The following is a 12,425-nucleotide window of genomic DNA, read 5'->3' as shown; positions in this document are numbered from 1 at the left end:
TTATTAGTGTCAAATACTGTAGCTTTGTTTATTCTGTATTATTAGTGTCAAATACTGTAACCTTGCTGCGTGATAAGCCTTTCCCACTCCACTAACTTATTAATGATTCCTGGCTATATCAAACCAGAGAATCTAACATGGTCCTTCAGGGTCTCCTCAGACTGGTGGCAGCTCTCCAGGGTCTCGGGTCTTTCCCATCACCTGTTACCTGATCCTTTCCACTGGAGGTGGCGGGGACTGAACCTGGGACCTTATGCATGCCAAGCAGAGGCTTTGCCACTTAGGAGAATGAAGTGGCTCTTCGGGGAGGGAGGAGGAGGAGGCAACAAAGCGGCAGAGCCCAGAGGGAGTAGAATGGACTCTGCTGCTTCAGAGTCTAGTGGCTCCTCTGTATATATAGATCCCTGCAACTAGAAAACCAGCACGTCAGGGAGAAAAGTGACTATCTCCTCTCTTGGCTCGCTGTGTTTGTTTTTGTATGTGCGTGGTGTTTCGAACAGAGGAGGAGCATTTTCAAAACACGATCCTCAGCTTTTTGCCTGAACTGCCGCAATATGTCCCACCGCCTCAGTTCTTTTGTGACTGCATTGTCCCATCAGTGAACGTAAGAAAACAGACTTGCTGGATCAGCGCATCGGTCCCTCTAGCCCGGCATCCCGCTTTCAGCACTGGACAGTTCAATGCCACAGCGAACCCCTCAGACACTAGCCCTTGCCTGATACAGCAGGGGTCCCCAACATGGCGCCCGCCAACACTTTTGCAGGGTACCAGCCGCATGCTTTTTGAAAGTGGGCGGGGTCAGGTGCCATGTCTTTTTGCTCAGCAAGGCTTCTGATTGGCCATTAGAGATTTGATTGGCTTTGCAGGTCTTTAAAAACGTTGCTTTACCTGCTGCCCCCACAGCACAAGGACCTTCACTGTGTGACTGAAGGTAAGCTGTGGCAGCCCTTTATGGCTGGCTCCGCCTCCTTCGGCAGCCATTTTGTGGCTGGTTCTGCTTTCTGCAGCAGCTGTTGTGTGGCAGCCATTTTGTGATGGTGTCCACCACACTGTGTCAGAATTCCAAAACTGCCCGCAGGCTCCAAAAGGTTGGGGACCCCTGCGATAAAGGCAGTCTGCCTCTGAGCTCGGTGGACCCATTCAGGTATCTCAGCCAGCGACAGACCTGCCCTCACTGAATCTGTCTGATCTTCTAAGCCACCTTGGTGGCCCTGATATGGGCAGAAAGGTGGGGTATAAATTTTGTAAAGAAAACAAAATACGTCATCCAAGCCAGCGGCCGTTGTTACATCTTGTGGCAGTGAGTTCCACAGATGAACTCCCCTTCGTGCAAAAGGCACCTTAACGTGCTTGCAATGTATATCTAGCCTAAAATGTCTCTTTCCACCAGTCCAGATTCTATGTCCCCTTTTTTGAGTTTTTCCTAACATAACCCTTTGGAATTCCCTGTAGGGAAGACGCTCCAAATCCCTGGTTTCTCTCCGTTGCCCCTTTCCTGGCTGGAGATGTCCGAGCCATTCTTGCCCTCCTCACCTGTCGCAGGTAGAGCTTCAGAACATTGCTGATGTCATGCGGGGAAGCCTGCGAGAGCTCCACCAGCTCCTTCCCATTCTCAAAGGCTTGGCACAGTTTCTCCACTCGGGTTTTGACGCCATTGACACGATAGATGCCCTGCAGGAGACGAAGGGGCACAAGGCTAGAAGAATTCACTGATTCTACAAATGCATTCACTTATCAGCCCAAACCTTTGAGGCTGTGAGTGACCTTTGTCTGTCTGTCTGGGGTCTGATGTTCTGGATGGGTTGTTCTCCCCTGAAGGATCAGGTACACCACTTAGGGAGGGGTGCTACTAGGCACCATGCTCACCTTGGAGAAACAGGGAGGTTTCTCAGAGTCCCTTTGATCGGCAGAGGCTGGTTCACCAGCAGTCGCCATTCCTGGAAAAAGCTGTCCCAACTCACACGCCTTATTGAGAGCCAGGTTAGATTACTGTAACTCACGGTATGGTGGGGCTGCCCTTGGAGACTATTCAGCAAGTAGATGACAAGAGACTTTTCCAGCAGGACATACCACAACAGGCATAGACCATTGCTACAGCAGTACTGCTGGCTTACAGCTTGTTTGTGGGCTCAGTAGAAGGTGCAGAATTTGACCTTTAATGCCGTAAATGGCTTGCAGTTGGAGAGGATTTGCTCCTCACCCAGATCTCCAGGTTCAGTCTGGGTAAGAGAAGTTTGGTGGTACGGCTGAAGGGCCCCTGAAGCCAGCGCGCATCCAGCCAAAGGTCTTTCTGGTTTTTTACATGCAGTTCTGGCTGCAGCCACTAGGGGTGCAGGGGAGTCTGAGCACAGTAAAAGGCTAGACTCCACTGAACTAGTGGCCTCGCTTTTGATAACTTTTCCTGAATGTCTTCAATAAAGCTTTTTTTGCTTCATTTTCGTGTGACTTCCCAGGGAGTGACCTCAACCCACCCAGGCCAGAGTTTGGTTATGGTATCACACCAAGGCAGGGTCAGCCTTGACAACTGTACTCTCGCATTTGAAGGAAACGAAGTCCAGTAAATGCTGACCCTGAAACTCTGCACTGCCTGGGAAAGTGGGGAGCCCATTATAATATTTCTAAGACAGAGAGAGGAGGGTGCGTGTGTAAAATCAGAGATTCTCTCAAGATGCAACTAGAACTCCCAAAGCTGCATTGTCGCGGCATCTCACCTTCGTTTTCAGTGCTCGTTTCTCAATCTCACAGATGCATTTCTTGATGACGAAGGGGATACCGTCGGAGCTGGCACAGGCGGCCTGCAGAAAGTCCCGGCCAAAGAGCTGCAGCTTGCCTTGGAGTTTCTTGTGCCCGCACTGGATGGCTAGCGTCTCCAGGCATTTTTTGTGGCAGGACAAACAACACTAGAAAAGAAGCATAAAAACCCGAAAAGTGAGGCAGGGTGTGCAACTCCGGGGAGACTCGCCAGGTGGCGCCACACTGTTGATGAGCCATTTTTAGATGCCTGCCCAAACCAGCAAACAGCAACTTGCGAGTGAAGAGATCTCAGGGACCATTTCTGCAGGAATGAAATCCCCTGCACTGACATTTTTAAGACTGTGCGTTATGTGAAATTTTCCACGGTAGATTTTTCCTCACCAGGCGCAAACTCGAACTTTTCTCCTTCTTCCCCTGCATTTTCGGAACCCGCTAAAACTGGGGATTCCAAAAACGCGGGGTAAGAAAGAGAAAACTTCGGGTTTGCGCCTGGTGAGGAAAATTTATTGCAGAACATTTCACATAAGGCGCAGTTTTAAAAGCGTCAATGTGGGGAATTTCACCACTGCGGGAATGGTCAGGGACCAGATCTCACGGGAGGGGGAAGGAAAGCTCTGACAGCCCTTTTCATTCCTGTATCTCTCCCTGCGCTTAGAAAGAAAGTGTTCAGCCTGTAGGAAGTCAGCACCCTGGGAATTAGCTGTTGTAGATTTCCCGGGTTGCGTGGCTGTGGTTTTGTAGCATTGTACGACCTGACGTTTCGCCAGCAGCTGTGACTGGCATCCTCAGATGTATAACACAGAAAGATGGAGTACTCTCTGTGTCAAGGTGAGAAGAAAAATGGTAGGCAGGTGTGACGACCCCTTATCTGGGGAGGCCTGGTTTCACTTTAAAAGTGTTCTTTTTATTTTGTTCTGTTGGGGATATCCGGCTGCCACCAGGAAATTTTTAGGCTTTCCAAACCTTTATATTTTCTTTTGGCTATCACTGGGTAGGTAGGTCGCGGTTTTAGGCTTTCGAGGTACTAATGTGGTGCCTGAGGAAGTATATCTTTCAGAGCTGTTATGCTTAAATAAAAGTAGATTTATTGAAATAATTTGTAAATAAAAGGGTATGACAAGGTAACCGGTACTGTGAATATTTTGAACAACTGTTTGGTGTCTCACATAAGATCTGCTCCCCTTTCTGACAGGAACCTTTCAGGTAACTTTGTAACTCTTTAACTAAAGGTCATATACGTTTCTTGTTTCACTCCACTCTGTCACTCAGACTTTAGTTCTCATAAACTGTACTTTACTGTTTCCGATACATTCAACTTCAGCTTATAACTGTTTCAACACAGAACTGCTTGTCACTTTCCTTCATACACAGAACTTAACTCTTATATTACATACAAGACTCCCTCTCTCACAGACCTCAGAATGAACTAACTCCTTAACTGTCTTCATCAACTGTCTAAACTGTAACTCCTGACAGACACACATTTTCATCCACTCATAATCATTTCCAAAACCCCTCCCCCTTTCTGCCAATCACCAATCACACACACTTGCCTGTTTCAACCACTCTAGACGATCTCTCTGCCATGCAACCAAACTTTTAAAGATACACACACACATATAAAACAAGGAATCATTACAGCAGGTAATTTATATCTACTCAGGAAAGTGGGGTAGGGCGGAGTCATTATCTTGTAGGAGTTCCCCAGGCTATGAACACCTTATGGAGGAGCTTTCCTGAGGAGGTTCTTTTGTATATGAACCCTGGGAATTGTTTGGCAGAGATCGGAAGGGACGAGGGCCCTTTTGGGAGGAAAGGAATATTTCTTGGTACCTCTAGTTGGGGGGCTGTTCCCTTCACAACTTCAGATCTCTGATGGGGGTGGCTCGACTAAGGAATCACTTGAAGAAGGCTTTGGCCCTCCATGCCCTTCTGCGTAGGTCTTATTTTGATTTATTATTTACACCCCACTTTTTCTCCCCCGTGGGGATTCAAAGCAGCTCACAGAGTTGTTCCCTCTTCTCCACTACAACAACCTTATTAACGTAGGTTTGGCTGAGACCAGCCTAAGTTTTCATGCCAGAGAAGAGAAGAAGAAGAGATTGGATTTCTACCCCGCCCTTCACTACCCAAGGGAGTCTCAGAGCGGTTTACAAACTCCTTTCCCTTCCCCTCCCCACAACAGACACCCTGTGAGGTAGGTGGGGCTGAGAGAGCTCTGACAGAAACTGCTCTTTTTCAAGAACAGCTGTGCCAGAACTGTGGCTTGCCCAAGGTCATCCAGCAGGTGCAAGTGGAGGAGTGGGGAATCAAACCCGGTTCTCCCAGATTAGAGTCTGCGCACTTAACCACTACACCAAACCGGGGGGATTTGAAACTGGGTCTCCCAAACGCTAACCCGATACTCTCACCACTCCACCATGCTGTCTCATCTGGTTAGGCACTGGGTTAAACAGGAGCGTAGGTTTAGATGGACGGTTGGTCTGATCCAGAGCAGGCCGCTCTTACGTTCTTACAGCAGTCACCCCACCTCTGATCCCCACGGCCAAAATTCCCTCCCTACCTCTTCACATTCTGCTCCCTGGAAATAGACATAGCTGTTGCATTCCCGGCACTTAGCGGGGGTCCGCAGCTTCCGCAGCCGGTGGGTCCGGGCAGCTTTGGATAAACCGACATTTCGGAATGGGCCGGTGGACGATGCGATTTCTGGGGCTGTGACACTGAGTCCTGGCAGGGAGAGACAGAAGAGCCACAAAGACCATTTTCACATCCAATTTTATTTATTTGGTTCATTCATACCCTGCCTTCCTCCCCAAAGAGGACCCGAAGCAGCTGACATTGCTGTCTTCTTCTCTATTTTATCCTCACAACAACCCTGTGAAGTAAATTAGGCAGACAGAGCGTGACTGGCCCAGGGTCACCCAGCAAGCTGCCATGGCGGAGTGGGGATTCGAACCTGGGTCTCCCAGTTTTCAGTCTGACACCCTAACCACTACACTACACTGCCTCTCAATAAACCAGCTTCCCATCGTAGGAGTGGTAGCTACAGGATTTGAATAGCGGACACCTTTTCATTCCAGTGATTCTCCATTGGGATTTTTAAATCAAAAACGCAAAGGAGAACAGAGGAAAAGTAACAGAACCTGGAGAGGAACCAAGACTTGGAACGAGAGCAGAAGATCCACCCAAGTCTGGTTTAGGCATCTGTGTGTCCCTCCACCCCACAGTTACTCACACACACTGCCTTCCCTGTTGTTTAATCTCTGCACCTACAGGAGAACAAAATTTGAGTCCAGTGGCGCCTTTAAGACCAACAAAGTTTTATTCTGGGTATAAGCTTTCGCATGCATGCACACTTCTTCAGTGGCTGCCTTCCGTCAGTTCCCATGGCCACCCTACACTTTATCACGTCCACATTTTCCGTGCCTCTCGGCAGTCACTAACCCTACAGGTCCCAACAGACCTATTCCACGGTCGGGCATTCCCAGGGCCACTGAACACCTTCCTGCAATGGAAGATTGTCCTGCAGTGATCAATTTGGGGACCAGAGGGGAACCCCAGAAGGCAGAGTCAAGCCCCGAGGGACAGAATGCAGGTCAGCTACCTGGGCTCGCGGCCTGGGCCTTCGAGTTGCTTTTGGTCTCCGTGATGGACGTTGGCCAGGACTTGTGCACCTGATGACCCCGCCCACCTGAGAAGCCAATCAGAGCACAGGTTTAGTGGCCGTGTGGCTGGACTGAATGCTTTCTGCTGTGGCTTTGTAACTGGGACACAAGACTCGTTGAATCTATCTTGTTTGAGGACCTTTCGCTCTAATGAAAACGGCATAGTGGTTGAATGCTTCAGAATTTTGAAGGGAGGTTCCAAGAAATGATTGATTCTCCATTGGGAATCACTGACGATTGCGGTATCTGAATATACTTCGTGGATGTCTACATGTATCTTTGGAATGTTGAATCCAGCATGATTTTTGAAAAAATTATTGAAACAGATTTATAACTGGGGGGGTCCGTTGAGTCAGCTGGCAGAGACACTACCACATCCTTACAGTTCAAGGACTTTTTTGAATTTATTATTACAAAATGGTTTATGGAAAAACTCCACCTGTGAATTTCTACCTGTGGTTAACTTTACCTGTGAATTTCTACCTGTCCATTTATTGTGTCATAGGAAAATTTGTTCTGAGTACTTTATATGTGAGATCTATGTAATTTATTAAATCATTGCTTTTTGGTATTTACATTTGGGCATGTGCATTTTTTTCTTGTGGCTTTGCGACGGAAAATTTGTTCTGAGTACTTTATATGTCAGATCTATGTAATTTATTGCTTTTTGGTGTTTACATTTGGGCACGTGCATTTTTTTCTTGTGGCTTTGCGACTGAGCAGAATTTGAACCCAGGCCTTTCTGGACAAAGCCTGGTACTGTACCGTCCTGGATCTTAGCAGGATTCTGATGTGCAAGTACAGAATTTGGCATGTAGATTTATGTTTCTTTGCTTTTTGAAAATACTTTTTGTTTTGGACAGAGAATTTAAGCTGGGAAATGCCATTCGGCAAGATCCAAGAAAGAATCTGGACCAAGGTACCTCCCAGTGGTGTTTTCGGCTTGGCATGTGTAGCGGTCTTGTCTTGAGCATCAAACTTACACCCATATTTGACCCTTCCATTCTCCCTTTGGTCCCCTCTCCCTAAATGTACTATGTGCCAGACACAGGCAGCCAGAGCTCCAGAGCCTGCTCAAAAGCTGAAGGGGAAAAAGAGGGTCAATTTGCTGATCTGCAAAGAAGGGAAACGATACACGATTTACCCTGGTATAATTTCTTTCCCCCTTAAATGGGAGGGCAAAGTGAATGGAGGCCAGATCGCCCAAGCCTGCAATCGCCTTTTGTGATGGTCCTTAATGATAAGAACAATAAATTATACCAAGGGGGGGGGCAGTACCCTCCTAAATCCTCCAGAAACCCACACAGGGAATTAGAACAATCAGCACGCACCGTCCTGGCACAGGGCTTACAGAATTAGGGTTCCTTAGGCACGCCCTAAATGACCCCCCCCAGAGATGCAAATGTGCCCCCTGATGCATTTGTAGGTGGCGACAGCTCACCTCGTCGCTCAACTGTGGCCGAACCACTCTGCAGAGCTGCTGTTGCCTCCCCTTCAGAAGCCGCACCTTCTTTATCAGGTATATCGGAGCTGCTCGGCACCGCAAGTTCGCTGGTGCTGGAACTGCCTTTTCGCGCTCGGGGCAGCGGAGACCTGGAAAACAGGAAGCGATGCAGAAGATCTGCAGAGGCCACGGAAAGGCTAGCGTGTCTAACCCTCTGTTAAAATGGGCGGGACCACCTGCCCCACTTCTCCGCCAGTCCACTGGTGCGAACCACAGATGACCGAGCCAGTGAGCCTGGCCACATGGGGTAGGGGAAGGGAAACGGTATACAGTAGAGAACTAGTGTGGAGTGGTGGTTACAGTCAATGCTCCCTCTAAGCTGTGGAGTCTCGGTGAGCAAAAATTCTACTTTGCGAGCTACCGGCATTCAAGTCGTGAGCGAGCGATTTGGCTGCTGCATCAATTCGTTTGCTCTGGAGCCCTCCTTCCTGAGCTAAGACAAAAAAGGGTGAGCCGGAGGCTAAAAAACTGTGAGCTAGCTCACACTAACTCAGCTTAGAGGGAACACTGGTTACAGTCTTGTACTAGGAGCTGGGCGATCCAGGTTCAGCTCTACCAGGGAAGCTCGTGGGGTGACCTTGGCCCTGTCTCCATGACCTACCTCACAGGGCTGTTGAGAGGAAAACATGGCCACAGGAGAACCATGTCTACCGCCCCGAGTTCCTTAGAAGAACAGTGGGCTAAACGTTTGCCAAATTCTGTTCTACTCCTCCATCTCTAAAAACACAGCACTGAACTGGAAGAAGTGCATCAAAACTACCTGAGGTGAGTTTCATGCAGAATGGAACTGGAACTCGGGTCTCATCCAGCCCTTAAGTATTACTTTTCAGCCCTGGTGCCCACCTGGTGGAACCCTCTGCCAGAGAACATCGGTGCCCGATGGGATTTACTGCCTTTCCGTAGGGCTCGTAAGGCAGAGATGTTCCACCGGGATGGTCCGGCACGGTGCCCACCTGGTGGAACCCTCTGCCAGAGAACATCGGTGCCCGATGGGATTTACTGCCTTTCCATAGGGCTCGTAAGGCAGAGATGTTCCACGGTGATGGTCCGGCACTCTCATACTCCAACCTCCCCTTTTATTCCTACGTATCCGCTCCACCCAGGGGGCTGGTGGAAATTACCAAATGGAGGAAGGCAATTATAATTCCGTTTCTTAAATCTGGGAGGAGAGATGACCCTGCTAATTATAGACCAATCAGTTTGATAAGTATAATTGGCAAGCTTTACGGTACTCATCTCTTAGATAGACTCAAGAGTAGAGTCCGCGCACTTAACCACTACACCAAACTGGCTCTCCGAATGGAGGAAGGCAATTATAATTATAATTACCGAATGGAGGAAGGCAATTATAATTCTGTTTCTTAAATCTGGGAGGAGAGATGACCCTGCTAATTATTGACCAATCAGTTTGATAAGTATAATTGGCAAGCTTTACGGTATCTCTTAGATAGACTCAAGAGCTGGATGGAACAAGAGAATCTTCTAGTGAAGGAGCAAGCTGGCTTCAGAGAAGGAAGAACTACCCTCGGCCACAGTCTGATTTTGCAACACCTAAATAGACAGATATGCTGCCAAGAACGCAGTTTTGTTGTACACAGCCTTATTGATTTAAAAACCGCTTTTGATTCCATATCTAGGGACAGGTTATGGGACAAACTGGGAGTCACATCTATAGATCATAGGCTCTTTTACTTGATTCGGGCCCTGTATTCTAATTCATCTTTCAAAATTAGGTGTAATAAAAATGGGCTTCTTACTAATCCCATCATAACGACAAAAGGTGGAAATTACCATCATCCTGGATTTAGTGCTGTTTATCTGACCGTTTTTAAGTATTTTAATTGATTTTGCAACACCTAAATAGACAGATATGCTGCCAAGGACGCAGTTTCGTTGTACAAAGCCTTTATTGATTTAAAAACCGCTTTTGATTCCATATCTAGGGACAGGTTACGGGACAAACTGGGAGTCACATCTATAGATCATAGGCTCTTATACTTGATTCGGGCCCTGTATTCTAATTCATCTTTCAAAATTAGGTGTAATAAAAATGGGCTTCTTACTAATCCCATCATAATGACAAAAGGTGGAAATTACCATCATCTTGGATTTAGTGCTGTTTATCTGTTTTTAAGTATTTTAACGCTGTTTTTAATTCAATTATATTGTATTTATCTTTGATGTAAGTGGCCCTGAGCCCTGCTTGCAAGGAAGGGTGGCCGATAAATTGACTACAATAAATAAATACTCCCGGAGCTTATGGATCTTTTCCTGAAAATGGCAGTGACGCAAGCCATGACTTCTGGCAATCCACCCTCCTCCAAAGCAGCATGTCCAGTTCTCCCTTCCTCCATTTTATCCTCACAACAGCCCTGTGAGGTAGGTGAGGCTGAGAGAATTAGAGGAACAGCTCCCGTGTCGCCCAGTGTGCTTCGTGGCTGAGTGGGGACTTGGATGAGGCTTTCCCTGCTCTTTCCTCTCGTCTGACCAAAAGACAGCTTCTACAGCTCCGGACTCTGAAAGCCAGATGTGAATGGCTGCAAATGGTGCCAGGGATGCTGGACTGGCACTGGATTTGACGGAGACATGAGAGCTTGGACCGATGCGTGAAACGTACCCATTGTGTGCCATGTAGGGCTCAAAGTTGTACAGGGTCTCTGGCTCATCCCCCCTCTGTAGCCGCTTGGCCCGGGAGGCGTACTGCTGCCCCGGATCATAGAGTTTGCTGCTTTCGCACAAGGTCTGGAAGTGGACGGGCAGGGGAGCCGTCTGGATGTGCATAATCTGGTAGAAGGCGATGGTGGCCTGTAATCCAGGTGAGAGGAAAGGAGAGTGAGGCAACAAAAGAGGAGCTTTTAAAACAGAGTTCTCAGGGCCCACGAGAAATGGACGTCTGCCCTGAGTACAGAAACAGTGCTCCCACATACGAAAGCACAAGAAGAGAGAAGAAGAGATTGGATTCATACCCCGCCCTTCACTACCCGAAGGAGTCTCAGAGCGGCTTACAATCTCCTTTCCTTTCCCCTCCCCACAACAGACACCCTGCAAGGCAGGTGGGGCTGAGAGAACTCTCTTGAGAACTGCCCTTGAGAGAACAGCTCTGAGAGAACTTATGACTGACCCAAGGTCACACCAGCAGCTGCATGTGGAGGAGTGGGGAATCAAACCGAGTTCTCCCAGATTAGAGTCCGCGCTCCTAACCACACTACACCAAACTGGCTCTCCAGATTTGTGTCTGCTGCAATGGGGTGAGAAAAATCTGCTGGATGTTGGTTAGGCACAGAATTCCATTTCCTGAAAGTTCCAGCCCCATCCCCCTGGCTGAATTTTCTGGCTATGAAGATACGGCTGAGAGTGTACGGGCGATGTACTTGAATTGCAGAAGCAGAAGCAGCCAGGAAAACAAGATGTGGCAAATGCATATTCTGCAAATTCTGCAACGTGTAATTGACACAATTTGCAGAGCCGAGCTCTTCTTGGTGCGGAATCCTGACTATACCATTTTGATTTGTTTTATAAAGCGTGGAGTGGACACAACAACCCTCCATTTCTGAGCTAAACCACGCAAGATGGCAACATTGCCACACTTGAGATCTGTCCTCCCTGCTCCAGTGTCATCAGTGCAAAAGGAAGTACTTCTTTAATGCAAAATTAGCCGGTGGAACTCACAGCCACAGAACAGCCATTCATTTAGATGGCCTGAAAAGAGAATTAGACACATTCACGGAGGGAGGATAGGTCTATCAGTGGTCACTAGGCATGATGGCTGAATGGATCCTCCAGGTTCAGAGGCAGTATACCAGCTGTAATAACAAAGGGAGGCCAGGGGGGAGAAGCCACCTTCCGGCCACATACACACACAAGAAGGAAGGACGAGCCAGACTCACCGATTTAATGATCTGGTCACTCTGCTTAACGACCTCGTGGATCTGCCGAAGGGCGTTCACCTTGGTGTCCTCCAGCTCTTGCTTCTGGGTATTGGCGTCAGCAATGCAGGTCCGGTACGTCGCCATGGCCTCGTCTGCCTATAATCAGCAGGGTTATTTTTTTTAATTTTTATTTTCATTTTTCCATAACATACACTCCATATATTTTCCAACATTCTGGGGTTACATTAGACATTTTCTTCAATCCACTTATTGACTTTTTGCCATTTTTGCTTAAAGTTACTTTCTGTTTTTCCTGCCAAGTACATATTCAGCTTATCCATTTCTATTATTTCAAAAAGCTTCGTAATCAACTCTTCCCTAGTCGGTATTCTGTCTGTTTTCCAACTGTTTGCTATTATTATTCTTGAGATTGTAATTATGTACAGTATAATAGATAACTCATTATGTTTAATCCCCTCTGGTGTGATATTAAGTAAAAAGATTTCTGGTGTGATTGGCAAATTGATTCCTGTAATTTCTTCTATTAACTGCTTAATACTTTTCCAGAATGTTTGTATTTTCTCACACCTCCACCAGATATGAATATACGTCCCTATGTTATTCTATAATCAG

General features: G+C 47.5%; 1 protein-coding gene across 1 annotated transcript in view; it reads right to left on the bottom strand.

Moving 5' to 3' along the window:
* Positions 1-12,425, bottom strand: part of HMHA1 (histocompatibility (minor) HA-1) — an 80,062-nt gene that overhangs the window by 6,533 nt on the left and 61,104 nt on the right. Inside the window, exons 12-18 of the mRNA XM_015407640.1 lie at positions 11,811-11,948; positions 10,541-10,728; positions 7,861-8,012; positions 6,359-6,445; positions 5,318-5,481; positions 2,712-2,900; positions 1,534-1,671 (exon numbers count right to left, since the gene is read on the bottom strand). Of these exons, the coding sequence (XP_015263126.1) occupies positions 1,534-1,671; positions 2,712-2,900; positions 5,318-5,481; positions 6,359-6,445; positions 7,861-8,012; positions 10,541-10,728; positions 11,811-11,948 (1,056 nt within the window). The remainder of the gene's footprint in view (positions 1-1,533; positions 1,672-2,711; positions 2,901-5,317; positions 5,482-6,358; positions 6,446-7,860; positions 8,013-10,540; positions 10,729-11,810; positions 11,949-12,425) is intronic.

The sequence above is a fragment of the Gekko japonicus genome, unplaced genomic scaffold (assembly GCF_001447785.1).
Source record: "Gekko japonicus isolate JY-2015 unplaced genomic scaffold, Gekko_japonicus_V1.1 scaffold1442, whole genome shotgun sequence".
In the NCBI taxonomy this organism is placed as follows: domain Eukaryota; kingdom Metazoa; phylum Chordata; class Lepidosauria; order Squamata; family Gekkonidae; genus Gekko; species Gekko japonicus.
This window is presented reverse-complemented; position numbering and strand designations above follow the sequence as displayed.